Source organism: Paramisgurnus dabryanus, chromosome 18 (genome assembly GCF_030506205.2).
Source record: "Paramisgurnus dabryanus chromosome 18, PD_genome_1.1, whole genome shotgun sequence".
Classification (NCBI taxonomy): Eukaryota; Metazoa; Chordata; class Actinopteri; order Cypriniformes; family Cobitidae; genus Paramisgurnus; species Paramisgurnus dabryanus.
In genome coordinates, this window is record NC_133354.1 from 25,965,210 (window position 1) to 25,982,657 (window position 17,448).

The window sequence follows — 17,448 nt, forward strand, 5'->3', positions numbered from 1 at the left end:
TAACTGATAAAGAAAGAAAAATGTGCAGTTTTTACCTGTCTCTGTTTTCACGAGTGGTGGTTTCAAAAAGAAAAAAGAAACAAAGGTTAATAAAAAAGAATGAAAAAGAAGCGAGGAACTACTCTACCCGCTAGTCGATTAATGTCGCCACATTTCATTATAGTCATGCAAAATGTTTCTGATCAAAGGTTAGATTACAAATATTCATCATCAGTGGCTCTCTGTTGTCCAAGTAATGTGCAACTTAACTCACAATAGTTGGCCACCATACCAACAATTTTGGTATGATACCAGTTAAAATTCTTGTGAGATTGTTGGTAAATTTAGATTCAATCTGTGTAGATGTGAACGTATACAGAATCAACTTCTGAATGGTGCCTCTGAGCAAATGCATAGGTATGAGGTGCAAAACATGTTAGAGAAAGTTAGATTCAGAAAAAGAAAGAGGGGTACAGTCAGCCTATAGTACCTTCCATTGTTGCAGCCGACCCCCCAAACACGAATGTTGATTATTGGCTGGCAATGGATGAGACTGCGATCCACAGGGTCCATTAAACTGAGTGTGTCCTTCTTCAGCACCATCATCATATCTTGACCCTTAACACACACACACACGATTATGTAGTTGCCTTCTATCACAGCTAGGGCTCTATCATACACCCAGCGCAATGCAGCGCAAGTGTTTTTGCTAGTTTCAGCCAGATGCAGTTATCATTTTCCTGTCCAGCGGCACATTGTTTAAATAGCAGATGCATTTGCGCCCATTAGAGCGCCCATGGACGTGATGGCTTAAAAACGAGTTGTGTTCAGGGGCATTGTTGGCACGTTGCTATTTTGAGGCAACTAAAATAGACTACGCAGTGGTTCTCAAACGGGGGGCCCTGAGAAAATGCAAGGGGGCCCCAGTTTTATGACATTTTATAAAATACATTAATATATCATACATTCTGTGTAATTAAGCCTCAGATAAATAAGGCTACTAACCAACAGCACATTACAACCATACATTTTATAATTTAATACGTTTTGCGTAGCTCAAATTGTAAGTTTTGGAATGTGTTATGTAATACATTTTCTTTGGGGGGGGCATGAAAGGATGCACCGTACACAAGGGGGGCCGCATGCCAAAAAAGTTTGATAACCACTGGACTACGCCATTGACCAAATAAAACCTGGTCTTAAGTCAATGGCAAAATATTGTTTTTGTTATTTAAAGGGTTCATAGGGTGAAAGTGCTATAATTGGATCCCCAGTGCTTCTATCAACCTAGAAAATGTGAACAAGATCAACCCAGTAACTTTGTTTTGGTAAACCATTCTCTGCAAGCATGTGAAAAATTAGTTTGTTCAGATTTCGCCTGTTTTGTGAGGTAGGTAGCAAGGCCAATTATAATAATACCGCCCCTTAATCTGCACTATCCAACCACAGCACTGTCATTTAGTGCATAGAGAAAGAGAGAGAAAAAACAATTGACAGCACAGTTGAGTTTCAATTACAACAAACCACCATCATTGCGATCAGTTTTTGCATTGCATCAGCTCATTTACATTTTAAAGGACACACCCAAAAATGGCACATTTTTGCTCAGATCTACAAAATGGGAATTTTAACATGCATTTAAAAGTATTTTGATCAGAGCTTTATGCAACTTACGGAGGTTACACTGCTGCTGCTCTGTGCCCCCGCCCTCTGAATTTGTCATACGTCACTAAGAAAAGTGTGTACACTACGCTAATACTCTCTCCTGAATACAGAGGAGTCTAAGATGGCAGCGCTACCGGAAGGTATTTATTTTCGTTAATAAAGTTTTAAATATGGATATTTCTACAACAACACCGCGCGGATTACCCTCAGAAGACCTTTCTTTATCATCCTGGAGCCGTTTGGATTCATTTTGTGAAGGATGGATGCAAATTGTTTGGACTTGAAGGACGTGGACCCCGAAACATTACATTTAATTAACTGAAAGATCTAAAACATTTTCTAAAATATCTGAAAATGTGTTTGTCTGAAAAACGATGGACATATGCAACTCGGACAGCTTGGGGGTGAGTAAATCATGGGTTTCATATCATTTTTGGCCGAACTATCCCTTTAAATCATTAAAATGATTACTATTGACTCTCTTAGACATAAATAAGGACAGATTACACTTTAGAAGGCATGAAGAGTTGCTTCACCTGTAGCCTGGTAAGCAGTTTTTAAAAAGTGCTAATATTGCATTTATTTAGATATTTTTAATGCTACCCCACAAATGTATTTTATATGATTTGTACCTCTGAATATGCTGAGATAAGAACCAGAGTAATATTTTTCAAAACACTCAGGGGCCTGAGCCAGGGCGCTGCCCCACTATTGAAAGATTTCATCTCTCCACACGTTTGTAAATTCTTTATCGGCTGTTTTACAAATGAAGTATTTTTACTTATGCAAACATATTTTTGCATATTTGTAAATTATTCTTATAAAAACTTTTTGAAATTTCAGTAATCATGTTTCATACTTTATCAGCAATTAAAACACTGCTTATTTTATTTAGTACTCCATTACTGAAATAACGACAAGAACCAAATCTTTAATAATTATAATTAAAAAAATAATAATTTCAATAAATACATAAAACACACAGCAATTTCTAACATCAATCTTAAACTGGTGGTTTTCTTCCTCTGCTTACAGTTTTTCAGCTTACAAGCTCTGTCATGTAAATAGGGAATTGGTATGGCGCGAGCGCAACTGGCTTTTAAAGGGGATGGGAGCTAAAACTCTCATTGGTTTATTGCACGTTACACCCAAAACACTCCCATTACTTACAAGAATAGGAACAACCCTTTAGACTGTGTGCCAGGCACACAGAACATTTTTCCTGCTGTTAAACTAGCAAAAGTGGATTCAGACACACATTAAGTGCACTTGCACAGTGCGCTTTAGACCATGCACTTAGACCCCTAGGCTTACTGCGCTAACCCATCCCCATGGGATTGAATAGAATTCAAAGTGTATCATAAAATAGCTTGTAAATCTTATTATGCCTGGGTTCACATAATATTCTCAGCACTTCCTGGTTAATTTTAACGCATGCTATTAAAAGTCTTGCACACTAATAGCACCATGACACCATTATTAGTCTGTCTGAATTCATTAATGACACTGGAAGATGGGCACCAGTAAACACCAAACAGTCCTCACCTCTCCCCAGGCACCAACGGCATCCCGGCCCTCGGCTTTACTGTGAGAGAGCTGCTGGATGCAGTTGTTCACAGCTAGACTGCTCTTGCCAGGAGTCAGCTCTTCTTCAGGGATCTCGACCCAACCCAGGGAACGCACGGCAAAACACTGAAAAAGAGATTGAGAGATTGTCCAAGCAGCTCTGATACCTTTGATACGCTTTCGTCCCTTCGAATAAAAATGAGCTGTTATGTGCAAGTATCAATTATAAAATCAATGCAGATGGCATAATTATAGTTCATGTTGAAATGTAACTGCTTGAGGGAATCTAGCCAGCAACCTCCTGATTATTAGCTTGAGGTGTGCCCTGCTTGACCACAGATGAGTCACAATGTTTTGTACAGGGTGTTTATCTATTATCCCGTCTGAGATCATTTTACACAGACTCAATAAGCTTTGGCTCACTGCATTTCTTTTGCTTTTAAAGGTCAAAGCTGGCCAGCCTCATCTTCTACATACACATCACTAACACACAAAACAGCACAGGTAAACCTTCCCTGATCAATGTGCCTGTCCAACTGCAACCCACTACCCTCAGCAGTTTGCATAAGACTTGCAATTTGTTATCCAAGGGTGTGTGTCATCTTCATTTCTTATGTGTGTGATATTTGTGGGATGCTTTGACTAATAGCACAGAATGTAGTAATTTATAGTGAAACATGATGAACAGTATTGGGTTAGTACACAGCAGGACTTTACCTTGGAGCCAGGATCCATGTTAGCACAGAAATACTCTTCCTGCCAGGAGGGCCTGTGACAGAGCATGAGAGAAACTCATTATGATTACGAAGCATCACTGAAATTCAGCATTATTTACTGGGCTAAATTCTTATAGAGAGAAATCCTGCGATGCTGAACGTTTGGAAAAGCTTATGAGACTCCAGTTAAATTGGATAGTTCTGTCATCATTTACTCACGCTCATGTTGTTACAAACCTGTATAAATATCTGTGTAAATATATAAATGTCAATGTAAGATATTTTAAGTAATGTTTGTTGCCTAACATTTTAACTTCCATAGTATTTTATTATTAATGTCAAAGGTGTCTCTGTTTCTGGGCAAACTATCCCTTTAATAAGACAAAGAATCAGGGCCCTATCTTGCACCCAGCGCAATTGACGTTGTCAGTGACGCATGTATCATTCATATTTTGCACCTGGGCACAGCGGGTTTTTCCCTCCACAGACGCACGTCGGCAAACTAGGGAATGAACTTGCGCTCCCTGGGCGGTTCAGCGCAAAAAAGGAGGCGTGTTCTGGCGCAAACCATCCCTGGTGCTATTTTGCAGTTTTAAAAAACAATTGCGCCACTCACCAAAAAAAAACTAGTCTAAAGTCAATGGCGCGTTGTTCATTATGCTATTTTAAGGGCGCATGCTTGACCATAATGTATAGCGTGCACAACGCACACACACTTTGCTTATCTAATCTACACAGATGCAACAGTTATTTTTGCAAATCATAAATTGTTACAATAAAAAATATTAACACATGAGATAAGGGAAATCATAATGGTGAGCATTGTGGTGATAGTTTTTATTTTATTGTGTGGCTGCGTTAAAAAAATTTCATGCAAATAACGATTAAAATATTTTCAAGTTTGTTGTGTGGCTGTATTACATTTATTTTATGTAAATAATAATTAAAATGTTTTCATAAGAAACCTTAATGTATATGAACTTGATTTGTAAGTTTACTTTGGGGTTGGACCTTGCTTGCGTTTCTTGGGTCCGATTTCAAAGCCCCCAAACCCTTTCAGTGGTGAGGGTGGACGCAGCGATGTCCTCTGCTGGCGTCTGTGTAGAGGCAGATCCACCTCCCGTTACACGGTGTGCCCGATTTATGCTGGCAAGCTTGGGATTCCCCCGTCTCCTAACATAATTGTAGCGCTTGGTGCAACGATGGGGATGCCAGCTGATGAGACAATTGTGGCTATTTCCTGTCACGCCTGTTTAACCTACGCTGATTTGGGCGGGTTTCTCCTATCCCCATACAAAACAACTTCTCTGTCTTTGAATGCTCTTACAAGAACGTCGGTCTCCTTGGCTGTGAACCGCTCCTGGCGTGCACCTGGTAAATCCGTCATAATAATAGCAACCCGCCATGGAACTTGCGCCCTTGCGTTTAAAGGGAATGTTGGATAGCGTTCTGATTGGTTTATTTGACGTTACGCCAAAACCACACCAATGAATAATAAACCTACTTCAGACCAACCCCTTATTGATTTGCGCTTGGCGCAAGAGTTATTTCTCACGCCGGGAAAATAGCAACAGCGCCCAAGATCCACCCACAAAGTCACTTGCGCTTTGCGCTTCGCACTTGCGTTTCAGATCGTTAAAATAGGGCCCTCAGTCAGGTATGTGTTTGTTTATTAGGTTTAATTTTATTATTTATTTCATTAAGTTTAATTGTAGTTTTATAAATATTTTGTATTGGCTTTTATTTTTAGTTTATAGACGGTTTATCGGACACAGACATGTTGTCTTGGTTATGTGCATTATCGGTCTGCCTAGTGGCCAAACTGATCTCTGAAACAAATACCTTGTTGAAAATAAAATGTTTCGGTTTGCTAAAGACGAGGGGAGATGACGAACATGGATCATAAATGTAAGGAGAGGTTTGGCAACAAGAATTGAAGGACCTGTAGCTAACATTATATATATTAATTTTAAAATGAAAATAAAAAACGCACTCTCAAGATATAATTTCATAAATTTGCCATGTCCCATGTCCGTACAGACACGTTTGGGCTAAGCCGGACATGGGACAAATAAATGTATGAAATTATACCTTTAGAGTGCGTTTTTATTTTCATTTTGATAACCTCTTTATTACTCGAACCCATAAACAATTTGGTAGTGGAGCGCACCTGTTCTCTATACATTAATTTTACTTAGTAACGTTAGCTCAGTGTAAAATATGATATATTAATGAAGGTAATTTACTTACTAGGTGATTTATTTCACTCGTCATCAGAAATAACCTACTGTAAAATTACGTTGTTGTTATTAATTCTATGTGGAAGTCTACTGGAAGTTGGCTTTTGTCCACAAAAGCCGTTTACATTGTTGCTGCTGAAACCATCTATATATATGTTGTTTTTAGTTTAATTAAAACAAAAATAGATTTTGTTATGTGCATTTGTTAAATTTTTTATTATTATTCACGTTTATTTTTTATTTCAGTTTCCGTTTTAGTTAGTTCTTATTTATTTCCTTTTAATATTGTTAGTGCGTCAGCTTAAAGGAATATTCCACTTTCAATATCTGATAATTTGTGTGTCATTTGTGTGGTTCACCATGTCAAAATGTGTTTGGCGCGTCATGTGAACCATGCGTCTTGTCAAAATAAGGCTACGTTCACACTGCAGGCTGAAACGACCCAATTCTGATTTTTTTGCCCCTATGCGTCCTGTATCTGATCTTTTCATGACAGTCTGAACGACACAGATCCGATCTTTTCAAATGCGACCCAGGCCACTTGGGTATGTGGTCCTGAATCCGATACGTATCAGATCTTTTGAAATGCGACCTCCATCTGAATGGCCAGGCCACATGTATCCGACCCGTACATCATTGATACACTACAAACGTGATAATTCTGCGTTGAAGTAGGCGTTGAAGTAGGCATGCGTTGAACAACAACCATGGCGGACAATGCTGCTGAGACCAGTCAATGGAAGGGAAGTGAGGTCATAGATTTAATCAATATTTGCTAACACTGCTCCACAAAACGCCATGGCTAAAAACCTTGCTCTCCTTTAATTTTCTTCTTAAAACGAGAAGATTGTAATTGTGTTGGCTCGGTTGGGAAAATAACTTTAATGTTGCAAAAAGAGCTTCGCTGTTGTTATTGACATCCATGTTTAACGTTAGCTACTTCAGCAAACAACGAGTGACATTGTTGACCGTTGAGTACTCTTCTGTGCATGCGGGTCACTTCTGGGTAATTTCATGTTCACACAGGTGATCACAAAAGGTCGCATTTAATTGGAAATGTGAATGGCCTTGCAAAAAAATTTTTTTTTCAAAAAATCGGAATTGAACATTAAGCCCTGCAGTGTGAACGTAGCCTAAGTGCCTGCTGCACATGCGTCTTAAGGGTTTAAAGAGACGCTCGCGTTTGTCAGATACTCGCATAATCTCATGTGTAATCAGAGTTAACTGTTAGGCAGTGTCTTGCGTGTATTTTGTGAACATGAGTGTCTCTTTTACCCTAAACCCTTTCTACGCGTGTGCAGCAGGCACTCATTGTGACAAGAGGGATAATGCACATAGGTTCACATGACGCAACAAACACATATTTTGAAATGACGAGCAACACACATGAAACTATGAACACATATTTTAAATTTCCTGCCCCTCGAAGAGAAGTCACCAGCCACCACTGATATTGAGGAAAGCCTTGTCCTACATTTTCATGCAGCTCTGTTCCTGTGAGATTTTCCCCATTACATGAATGTTGTTAAAATTGTGACATCTATGAAGTATTTATTCCTGCTACCGAATCTAGAGTAACTGCTTGAGGATTCCCCAGGTAATTTTCTGCTTTTGTTCAAGCTTTAAATTGACCTCATGACCTGATATCAGAGTTTTTGGAGTTTAGCCAAAGACATAATGACTTGTTTTACCGTCTGTCCTCCATACCTGACTGAAACAGGAATTAATTTGTCATTTCCACTAGCAGACATCTGTTCATGGCAAAGCCAGGTGGTTTGTGCAGATATATAAATATATGTTTCTTCATTAGAGGAGTAAAAAGATGTTTTAATCTGCTAAGAATTTGGCTTAGAATTGTGCTAGAATTTTATTTGAGAGAAGAGTGCGAGATGACACTGTCTGTAATGTGTTACTACACCCGACAAATAAAAAATGAAGTGATGATTTGATTTGCACATGGGTGCAGACACAGTTACAGAATTATACAAAATATATTGATGTTGGGGAGGGTCTCGGAAAGATATAGACTCCGGGGTGGATCCGCACCAGTTTGTCACCGGAGCTAAAAGTGCAGCTCGACACTACAACAAAATTTGTTTGTTTACAGAAAAACACGATTTACCCAAATAGGCAAAATTCCTGAATCGACATCTGTGGTTGGTCATTGTATTCTTAACATTTAAAATAAAATCTGTTGCAGATGATGTTGATCCCATCTTCTGTTTCAGTCAACCACACTGAACATTATCCACTTTGGTTCACAGTGGTTTTAATGTGTAGATTGATAGAAACATCTGCGGCCTGTCCTCAGCTGTGTAGCATACAGCGCAGATGAGATTCCCTCACCTTTCACTGAGAGACGCCAGTGGGTTTTCAGTCCTGCCTCTCGATTCCCACCTGCCATCTGCAGCACTCTGATGAAATCAAACGTGGAGATGTGTGACGTGTCACGAACACACTCAAAGCCATATAAACATCCTGACATGCATCAAAGCATCTCACCTTAAACTGGTTGGCTGTGAGGCTGTTAACGGTGTTTTGTTCCTCCTCTGCGCTGTAGGAGGGATGTTGCCACTGCGTGGTGCCTGTGGGCACGTGCCAATAATAGGTGCCAGTGCTGTCCCGTATAGTTCGCCATCCTGGAGGCAGATCTGAGTCCAGCTCCAGTGTCTGATCATTCCAGATGTTATCTGTAAAGAGAAAGAAAGAAAAATCCATATAATTATAAAAAGCGAATTTTATGTCATAAACAGTACTATTCAAATAGATTTTGATGGTGACTTGAGTGTAGTGCACACTAATCCAATTTTGTAAATATGCCATACTCAAATTCACACATCAATGACACAGAGCCAGTAGCCAGTCATACACTCACACACAGGTATTTTGGGGTACTCTTTTTCGTTGGCTCCCCACAATGAAACTGAAAACCACAATCGTGCGTACTTTGAAGCGTGCATACCCTAAGGTATGGTCACTGCTTAGATCTGCTCATTACAGACAGACAACAGATGAACTCTTCATCTGGCTACGTGTCATTCAGCCAAAAATGAGGTCAAAACCAGAAGCAGCTCTGATATTAAAAACGGCTGGACTTCTGCTCATTTCCATTATTGTTTCCTTTGCGATTTCTTTCTCAAAAATATACACAAAATACTCACAAGTGGATGATAGCATAAAGGGGTGGTTTCCCAGACAGGGCTTATCCCAGTACCAGAATAAAATGTGTTTGAGCTGCCTTAATTTAAAAACACCTAACATATCTAAATTATTTAATAAATTATTTAATCTATTAGGGCTAAAATGTCCTAATACAGGGCTCCAGACTAACTTTTTTCACTAGGAGCACAGTGGCCCCCAACTGAAAATTTAAGGGGCGCAACCAGAAAATTTAGGGGCACACACCATAAATCAACATGCTAACCAAATATTCACATTTCTACTAATTTCCTCTGTATTACTAATAAATACTTGATGATAGATGCAGAAATTACAATGTGCTGTTTCAAATTTAGTGTCACATTTTATTGTGCACTTTTGGAAAAAAGGTCAAATTTACTGGTCACACATGTGCGACTGGATGTAAAATTCAGTGGCACACTCTCAAATTTTAAGGGCAAAATGCCACCATTTGGGGGCAGTCTGGAGCCCTGTAATATAACTAAGGCCTAGTCCTGGATTAAAACCATCCTGATATTATATAAATGTATATGTTAAAAAAAGAAAAGACCCAAATAAATAGATTTTATTTGATACCCAGCTTTACATCTCGTCACATCCACATCCACAGGCAAAAAGATAATACTAAAAATGTTTCTGAAAGGGGTCATATTATGAGATTTTATTGAAGATGTAAAATAAGTCATTGGTGTCTCCAGAGTGCATATGTAAAGTTTTATGCTCAAAATACCCCACAGATAATTCACTTCGTAGGTGTGATCAAAAATGTGCCGTTTTTGGTTTTCTTTTAAAATGCAAATGAGTTGATTTCTGCATTAAATGGCAGTGCTGTGGTTGGATTGTGTAGATTAAGGGGTGGTATTAATTGGCCCTGCTACCTACCTCACAAAACAGGCGATATCTGAACGACCTATTTTTTCACATGCTTGCAGAGAATGGTTTACCAAAACTTAGTTACTGAGTTGTTGTTATTTTTTTTACAATTTCTGGGTTAATAGAAGGAGGACCAGCACTTAACTCTTTCCCCACCATTGACGAGTTATCTCGTCAATTAAGAGAAAACGCTTCCCTGCCAATGACGAGAATTTCTTACTTATACAACCATGAAAGAGAAAGAACTCAGTGTACGTTTTAAAGATCGCTCTGCATCTGATCTCATTCAAACGACCTTCACAAAAATTAAATTATCTCAGCTTTTTGCTCAAAATTTTGTGTTTTTGAAGAAACTTACCGATATTTGAAAGGTGATAAAAAGAGAATTAATGAAGGTAGGATGAAACTGTTTTTTGTTTGTTTGTTTGAAAGCATAGGGTCTGTTCTTTCATTTGATATACAGTATGTATGTTTATATATTTTAAGGAGAACATTTTCTGGAAGGCATTTAACTTTTGTGAAAATCATGAAAAATGCTGGCGCTGAGAGTTAAACATGGAAAAAGTCAGATTTTCACGCTATGAACGATTTCATGTATAATTTTTATAAAATGTAGTTGTTTATAATAATAATTGTTATAATTACACATACAATGACACAAAATTATGCCAGCTCAATTGCAAACTGTTATTTAAGCAAAAACGGGATGCATCAAATTTTAAGACATGCTTACATGTATTGGTATGTTGATAATATAACATTTGCATTAGATCATGTCAAAGATTGAAATCAATGTGAAATCAATTACTAAAATTAAACATTGATGATCCTAATCTGACTTTAATTAGACTTTAGCCTGGAGTTCACAGACAGGATGTCAAATATAGTATTTGTATATGTGTGTGGAGTCATCATATGTCACATCACATGTTTATGCAGTGTTCTGAGACTCAGATGCAGCTGTGTGTGCTGAATTATATATTTGCCTACATGAACCTCTAGCTTAAAAGAATGCATCTGTCTACTCTCACAAATAACACAATTCAGGAGGCCTCAGAGGACTTTTGAAAAAAAGCATCACTATCTGTGAACTTGTGTGTGCAGTAGACATCCCCAGAACTGGGTCAGTAGTGACATGAAATGGCTGGGCACGGGTATAAAAGTTCCCTCTGAATCACAGTTATGCACAACCACAGAAAGAGAGAGAGAGAGAGAGAGAGAGAGAGAGAGAGAGAGAGAGAGAGAGAGAGAGAGAGAGAGAGAGAGAGAGAGAGAGAGAGAGAGAGAGAGAGAGAGAGAGAGAGAGAGAGAGAGAGAGAGAGAGAGAGAGAGAGAGAGAGATTTTGTAGGAGTTGTTATGTGCTCCCTGAAAAAAATAAAAAACTTATCTGTAGATAAGTAGACTTTGGTTGACTTATTTCTTTATGAAGTTATGAATAAATGTACAATTTAAAAGGTTAACAGGATCATGTCATATCTGAACTGATAGAGCCCTAAGTAGAAAATGAAAAAGTGGAACTTTCAAAACATGTAAAGTCTTTAGTGTTATTGACACCTACAAAGAACTTTGGGTATATCTCAAATCTGATTCTCTGATTCAGTAATGGTTCAAAGTCAGGGAAACTGCTAACATTAACATCACCTAAACAGCATTTTATAGGAATGGCAATAAACATAGCCAGCAATGTTTTTACACTTTTGTAATAAAATACCTAATTCTGCCTCAAAATTCTGATTGGATGAGACGTGTTTGACATATGGAGTCCAAAAATAACTCTTAAAGAAAATGATTCTGTCTATATGGTTCCATAAAGAACACCCAAAGAACTTTTCTGTTGCCCGAAATGCTTTTAGACTAGGTAAGAAAGAAATGTTTATTTTGAGAACCTTTGATTGAATGGTTCCTAGGTTCCTATTAGGCATCGCTGTCAAGAACCTTTGGCAGTCTTATGTTTCTATATCACAACAAAGAATTATGGGTGTAAGTGTCTACGTGAGGGTTTTTGTGTCCGCAGCGTTGATCTATTACGCCCATATTGAACTCCTCGATATTTCTACTGCCGCCCCCTCGCTTCTACTCCTGACAGGCCATAATAAGCGCAATATGTTGCTGTGACATTTTTAATGTTGTAGGCTGGCTATCTGACAGAAGAAAGACTGCACGAAGAATGAAGTCTAATTCTAGTCACCATGAGGGATCCACCTGAAATTATAAATCTGAGTGCCAGTGGCATTTTTAATAATAGTGCAATGTGTTGATGCATGCTAAAACATAGATGTCTAAAATCATAGAATAAACCTCTGATTTCAAGAATTAATGTGTGATATATGAAGATTTATATGAAGTTAATTGTGCAAAACGTATGATTATCATAAAGAAAACAATACAAATCCTCGCCACTAACCCCAACGTCACAGGGGCCAAGGCAAATCGTACAAAATGTACAAATGTGGTCGTACCAATTAATACGAATTAGCCTCCCCGTAAAATACGTGTGAATTGCCATGACATAGTGTCGGTAGCCCACTGCCTGTAGTTGTGACATTACGACTTTATGTAGGTGGCACTGCAATTCCCATCAGCACCCACTCCAGGATATGTCATAAGGACGAAGCAATAACTACAACTGAGTGCCGCATGCGTGTCTGGGGATTGAGGAGAGGATGTTGGTGAATTATTGATGATCTCCTGAGAAAGCCTACACTGCCTGTTGAGTCCCTATAGAAACTGCTATAGAGAGTGTGTGCTTGTGCCCTATTCAGTATAGAAAAACTTCACTGTTTTCAAGTAGTGTATAGCATTAGCTTGTCTGTGTTGACTAACAGTGCATTTCGAACAGCATTGACGCATTCGCAAGGCATGTTGAATCTCTAAAAAACCACTCCAAAAACTTTGCATCACTTCAGCAAGCAGAAATTTGGCATTTAAAGCCTTTACCTGGAGAAGGCAAGCAATACTAATTCTGAAATTCTGCCAAACAACTAACTAGGTGTTGAGTAGTAAACAATATTCAACACCCAGTCAATCTCCAGAGAGAAACCAAGAGCACATGAACATGAGAGAGCCTACAATAGAGTGCCTATTTTTGTAGGCCGACCCGGAAGTTAGCGGACAGTGGTTCTTTCCGCCAGAAAGGTCATTCATTTTCCCATAGGCTTTTGGATTATCCCAGAGAATAAGCTCTGTGTTTAACAAAATTGTCATTGCTTGTCATTAGTTGGACTAAACTGTTTGACCCACAAGTAGGTCCCGACCCAAATTTTTCAAACCCATGCTTTGTCAACTAAATACCAAATTCAAATATTGATACTTTTTGTAACTTTCTGCAAGTTCAGATACCGAACATGTGGAAAGTCATTTATTGAAACAGGTTTATTGTTGTGTGCTGTTTTTTTCCAACGGAAATGTGACGCTCCTAACCATATTTGGTATATCAGCTCACAAGAAGCATTAACATCGTCTTTAATACCTTATCAATACGAACCCGAATCTGATTCAGAAAATGGAGATGACCCAGATGATCGATGAACTTTGCCAGCGCGGCCTGAGTCGGACTCAACAGATAGGAACGACAAACAACAAGCGTTGTGCATTGAGTTTGTGTCAACACGCTGCGAAAGTAAAGATTGTAGGAAAGTTACCCAGAATCCTTGCGTTTATTTTAGTACAAGAAAAGAGATTTTATAAATTCCCTTATTGTAGACTTTGGGATTTGTAATTTTGCAGATTGTTAAAGGATTAGTCCATTTTCTTAAAAGAAAAATCCAGATAATTTACTCACCACCATGTCATCCAAAATGTTGATGTCTTTCTTTGTTCAGTCCAGAAGAAATTATGTTTTTTGAGGAAAACATTGCAGGATTTTTCTCATTTTAATGGACTTTAATAGAGCCCAACATTTAATACTTAACTCAACACTTAACGTTTTTTTTAACGGAGTTTCAAAGGACTATAAACGATCCCAAACGAGGCATAAGGGTCTTATCTAGCAAAACAAATGTCATTTTTGACAATAAAAATAACAAATATACACTTTTAAACCACAACTTCTCGTCATGTATATCCGGTCGTGATGCGCCAGCTGACCCCACGCAATGCGTCATGACGTCAAGAGGTCACAGAGGACGAACGCGAAACTCCGCCCCAGTGTTTACAAGCGTCTTGAAATGTCAACTGATACTAATTAATGTCTTTGTGGCAGTTTATTGTTTACAATGGTCCGCAAATGTGCGTTTTATATATGTAACACGTGACCTCCGTACGTCACTACACATTTACGTTAGGTCACGCTGGACCGGACCTACATGAAAAGTTGTGGTTTAAAAGTACATATTTTTTATTTTTCTTGTCAAAAATGACAATCGTTTTGCTAGATAAGACCCTTATGCCTCGTTTGGGATCGTTTATAGACCTTTGAAACTCCGTTGAACAAAACTGTTAAGTGTTGAGTTAAGTATTAAATGTTGGGCTCTATTAAAGTCAATTAAAATGAGAAAAATCCTGCAATGTTTTCCTCAAAAAATATAATTTCTTCTCGACTGAACAAAGAAAGACATCAACATTTTGTATGACATGGTGGTGAGTAAATTATCTGGATTTTTCTTTTGAGAAAATGGAATATTCCTTTAACATGTACTAACACACACACACACACACACACACAAAGTAAAATAATGAAAAAGAAAATAGGGGCTCTTTAAAGAAAATGATGAGACACTGATATGTCCAGGCAGGGGCGGATCTAGAAAATTATTTATGGGGTGGCAAGGGGGTGGCATGAGAACTACAAGGGGTGGCAATGAAGTAAGCGTCCTTGCATGGTTGTCGTGGATTCAAGAAATTATATACTGTATATACTATATTCGGTGAACACTGGACCTCAAATTTTTATAACATTAATAAACGCAACAACAAATGTTCCTATAAGTAAGTACCCAAGCAGCTACCTTTAGCATCTCTGTAGCACCCTTTGTCTTAATACTAAGTTAATACATACAGCTTATCAATATCTAAAAACACTGACTGGTTGAACATAATGGTATAAAGACTGTTATATAAATAAAATAGGATTGCCTAGTTTATATTAATGTAAAACATATTTGAAAGGCAAACATCTCTTTCTCTCATAACCCTCTTCTTTAATCCTTTTACTCACTTGATGATGGATTTCTGTCTTTTCACTTCTTTTTAGCTCTTTGCCATCCATATGTTTCTTTCCTTCATTACTTCATCTATTCCTTTCCCTTCCACAACATATTTTTCTGTTTTATTTGTACCTTCCACTCCCATAGTATTTGATTTTTCTATTATTTTTGGTAAAAAGAATGGATATCAGCCTTTCTTTTCATAATATCCTGGAAAATGCCGCATTAAGTTGTCTTTCAAGCTTTCTAAACATACACAACACTGAATAGTTTTGTCTCCTTAACGACGAAAAATAAAAACATCAGACTATATCATAACGAGCGATTTCATATGCACGTATGGAATATTTTGATTGCTGCAGTAGCTAACAAGACATGACGGGCTAACTCTAGAAAGAACTGCTTAAAATATATTTACTGCTAACACAAACCTGCAGTTCAGTTGTTTTAACTACCAAGCAACTACCTCGTGCAATATTTAACATCAGTTTAATTTTTGTATTTTTATCCTGATGCAACATTTATCTATAAATATGACCGTATTTAGTACTCTGATTTGCTGATGTGATGCTCAACTTAATCACTTTAAGACACTAAAGAGAATTTGTTTTGGCAGCATGTGATGATGTGAGGTGCTTTATTAGATCAGAATTACTTTCTAAAGACGTCACGTGAAGAGACTCTTTCTTCATGGGCATAAGTTGCACGTTTATAATCATTCTTGCCTTTCACCTCAACAATGGAAAAGTAACGTTTGTGCTTTTTATACTTTGTGCTTGCGTCCGCTACCTTTGTTTTGAGATCGTTGTACTTGTCATCGCTCTGTTGTTGCGGGTTTGTGCGACTGGGATGGACTGCAGCGCGAGAACCGGGCTGCATGTGAGTGCCTTGGATGGGGCGATGCATCCTTTCACCGCAGTTTCCAAACGTCTCCAACCACGCCAGAAAAGATCGCTAGATTTGTCCTAGTCGCTTTTTAATAAAGTCGCTAAAGGGGTCTAAAAAGTTTTTTAATCTAGCAACCAAGTCACCAAGTTGGCAAATCTGCGCGGACTTTTTTTACACTGTAAAAGACTTTCTGCTCGGACTGACTGCATGCTTGTGTATGAACTCTGCTGCCTCTGGTTGGCTAACGATGGAAATTAAGCCAATCACCATCAGCTATGTGGTTGTCCCACCCCGTCCAAGACACACACACCAATCATCGTCAGATATGTGTCTCCCACCCCCAAACACACGCAGAGAAAAACTACATTGCCTTTCTGGTTAAAAGAGCCAACTCGGGTATAAATTATATATTTTAGGATACCCGCGCTGGGGTGGCATATGGGGTGGCAATGCTTTTATTTAGGGTGGCAACTGCCACCCCGTGCCACCCCGGTAGATCCGCCCCTGTGTCCAGGTATGGACAAAAGAGAGAAAGGTACACCAGAAAAGAAATATTAATAGCTACATATGGAGAAAAAAATAATAACCAGATAATCCCAATGGTGTTATGCCCATGTGAGCTCAGACCGGGAGGATTAAGAATCAAAACATCCATCTGGAAAACAATCCTTACTCCTACAATAAATCAAGAGGTATTTAAAAATCTTGCTTTCAAGGAGTTACTGAATGAATGTACTACAAAACTCAGATGCAATTGACTCCTGTACATCAACAGAAGATCCTGACAGTTCTCCCATCACTCAGCATCTTTCAGGGGATACAGTTGTATCTAAAATCCACCTTTAGTGTCAAAGGTTTTGGAGAGGCTACAGAGACATTCACACTCACTCATACACACAATTCCTCTCTGTGCATTTAACAGATGTTATTTTAAGAGGGATGACATTGTGAGGACGCCGGTTGGACACTATTTGTGTTCCTAGAGTTGTTTTACAGCTGACTTTGTAGAACATTGGTACCTGGTGGCACTGTGATGGTATACATTTTGCAAAACAGGCTAGGCTTACTTTATTATCCCTTCATCAAAAATTAACATTCAAATGGATTCTTCTTAATCATATATCATAATTGTACAAATGGATAACAATGACCTTAAAGATTTTTAAATAGATTCTTATTGATTTGAACAATTTCAG

General features: G+C 38.3%; 1 protein-coding gene across 2 annotated transcripts in view; it reads right to left on the reverse strand.

Moving 5' to 3' along the window:
- Nucleotides 1-17,448, reverse strand: part of apbb3 (amyloid beta (A4) precursor protein-binding, family B, member 3) — a 34,280-nt gene that overhangs the window by 13,835 nt on the left and 2,997 nt on the right. For both annotated transcript variants that reach the window (XR_010544152.2, XM_065287497.2), the window contains exons 3-7: nt 8,669-8,856; nt 8,513-8,580; nt 3,928-3,979; nt 3,190-3,336; nt 470-597 (exon numbers count right to left, since the gene is read on the reverse strand). Coding sequence is in view for 1 of the 2 variants with exons in the window: in XM_065287497.2 (XP_065143569.1) it covers nt 470-597; nt 3,190-3,336; nt 3,928-3,979; nt 8,513-8,580; nt 8,669-8,856 (583 nt within the window). In the remaining variant the exon portion in view is untranslated. The remainder of the gene's footprint in view (nt 1-469; nt 598-3,189; nt 3,337-3,927; nt 3,980-8,512; nt 8,581-8,668; nt 8,857-17,448) is intronic.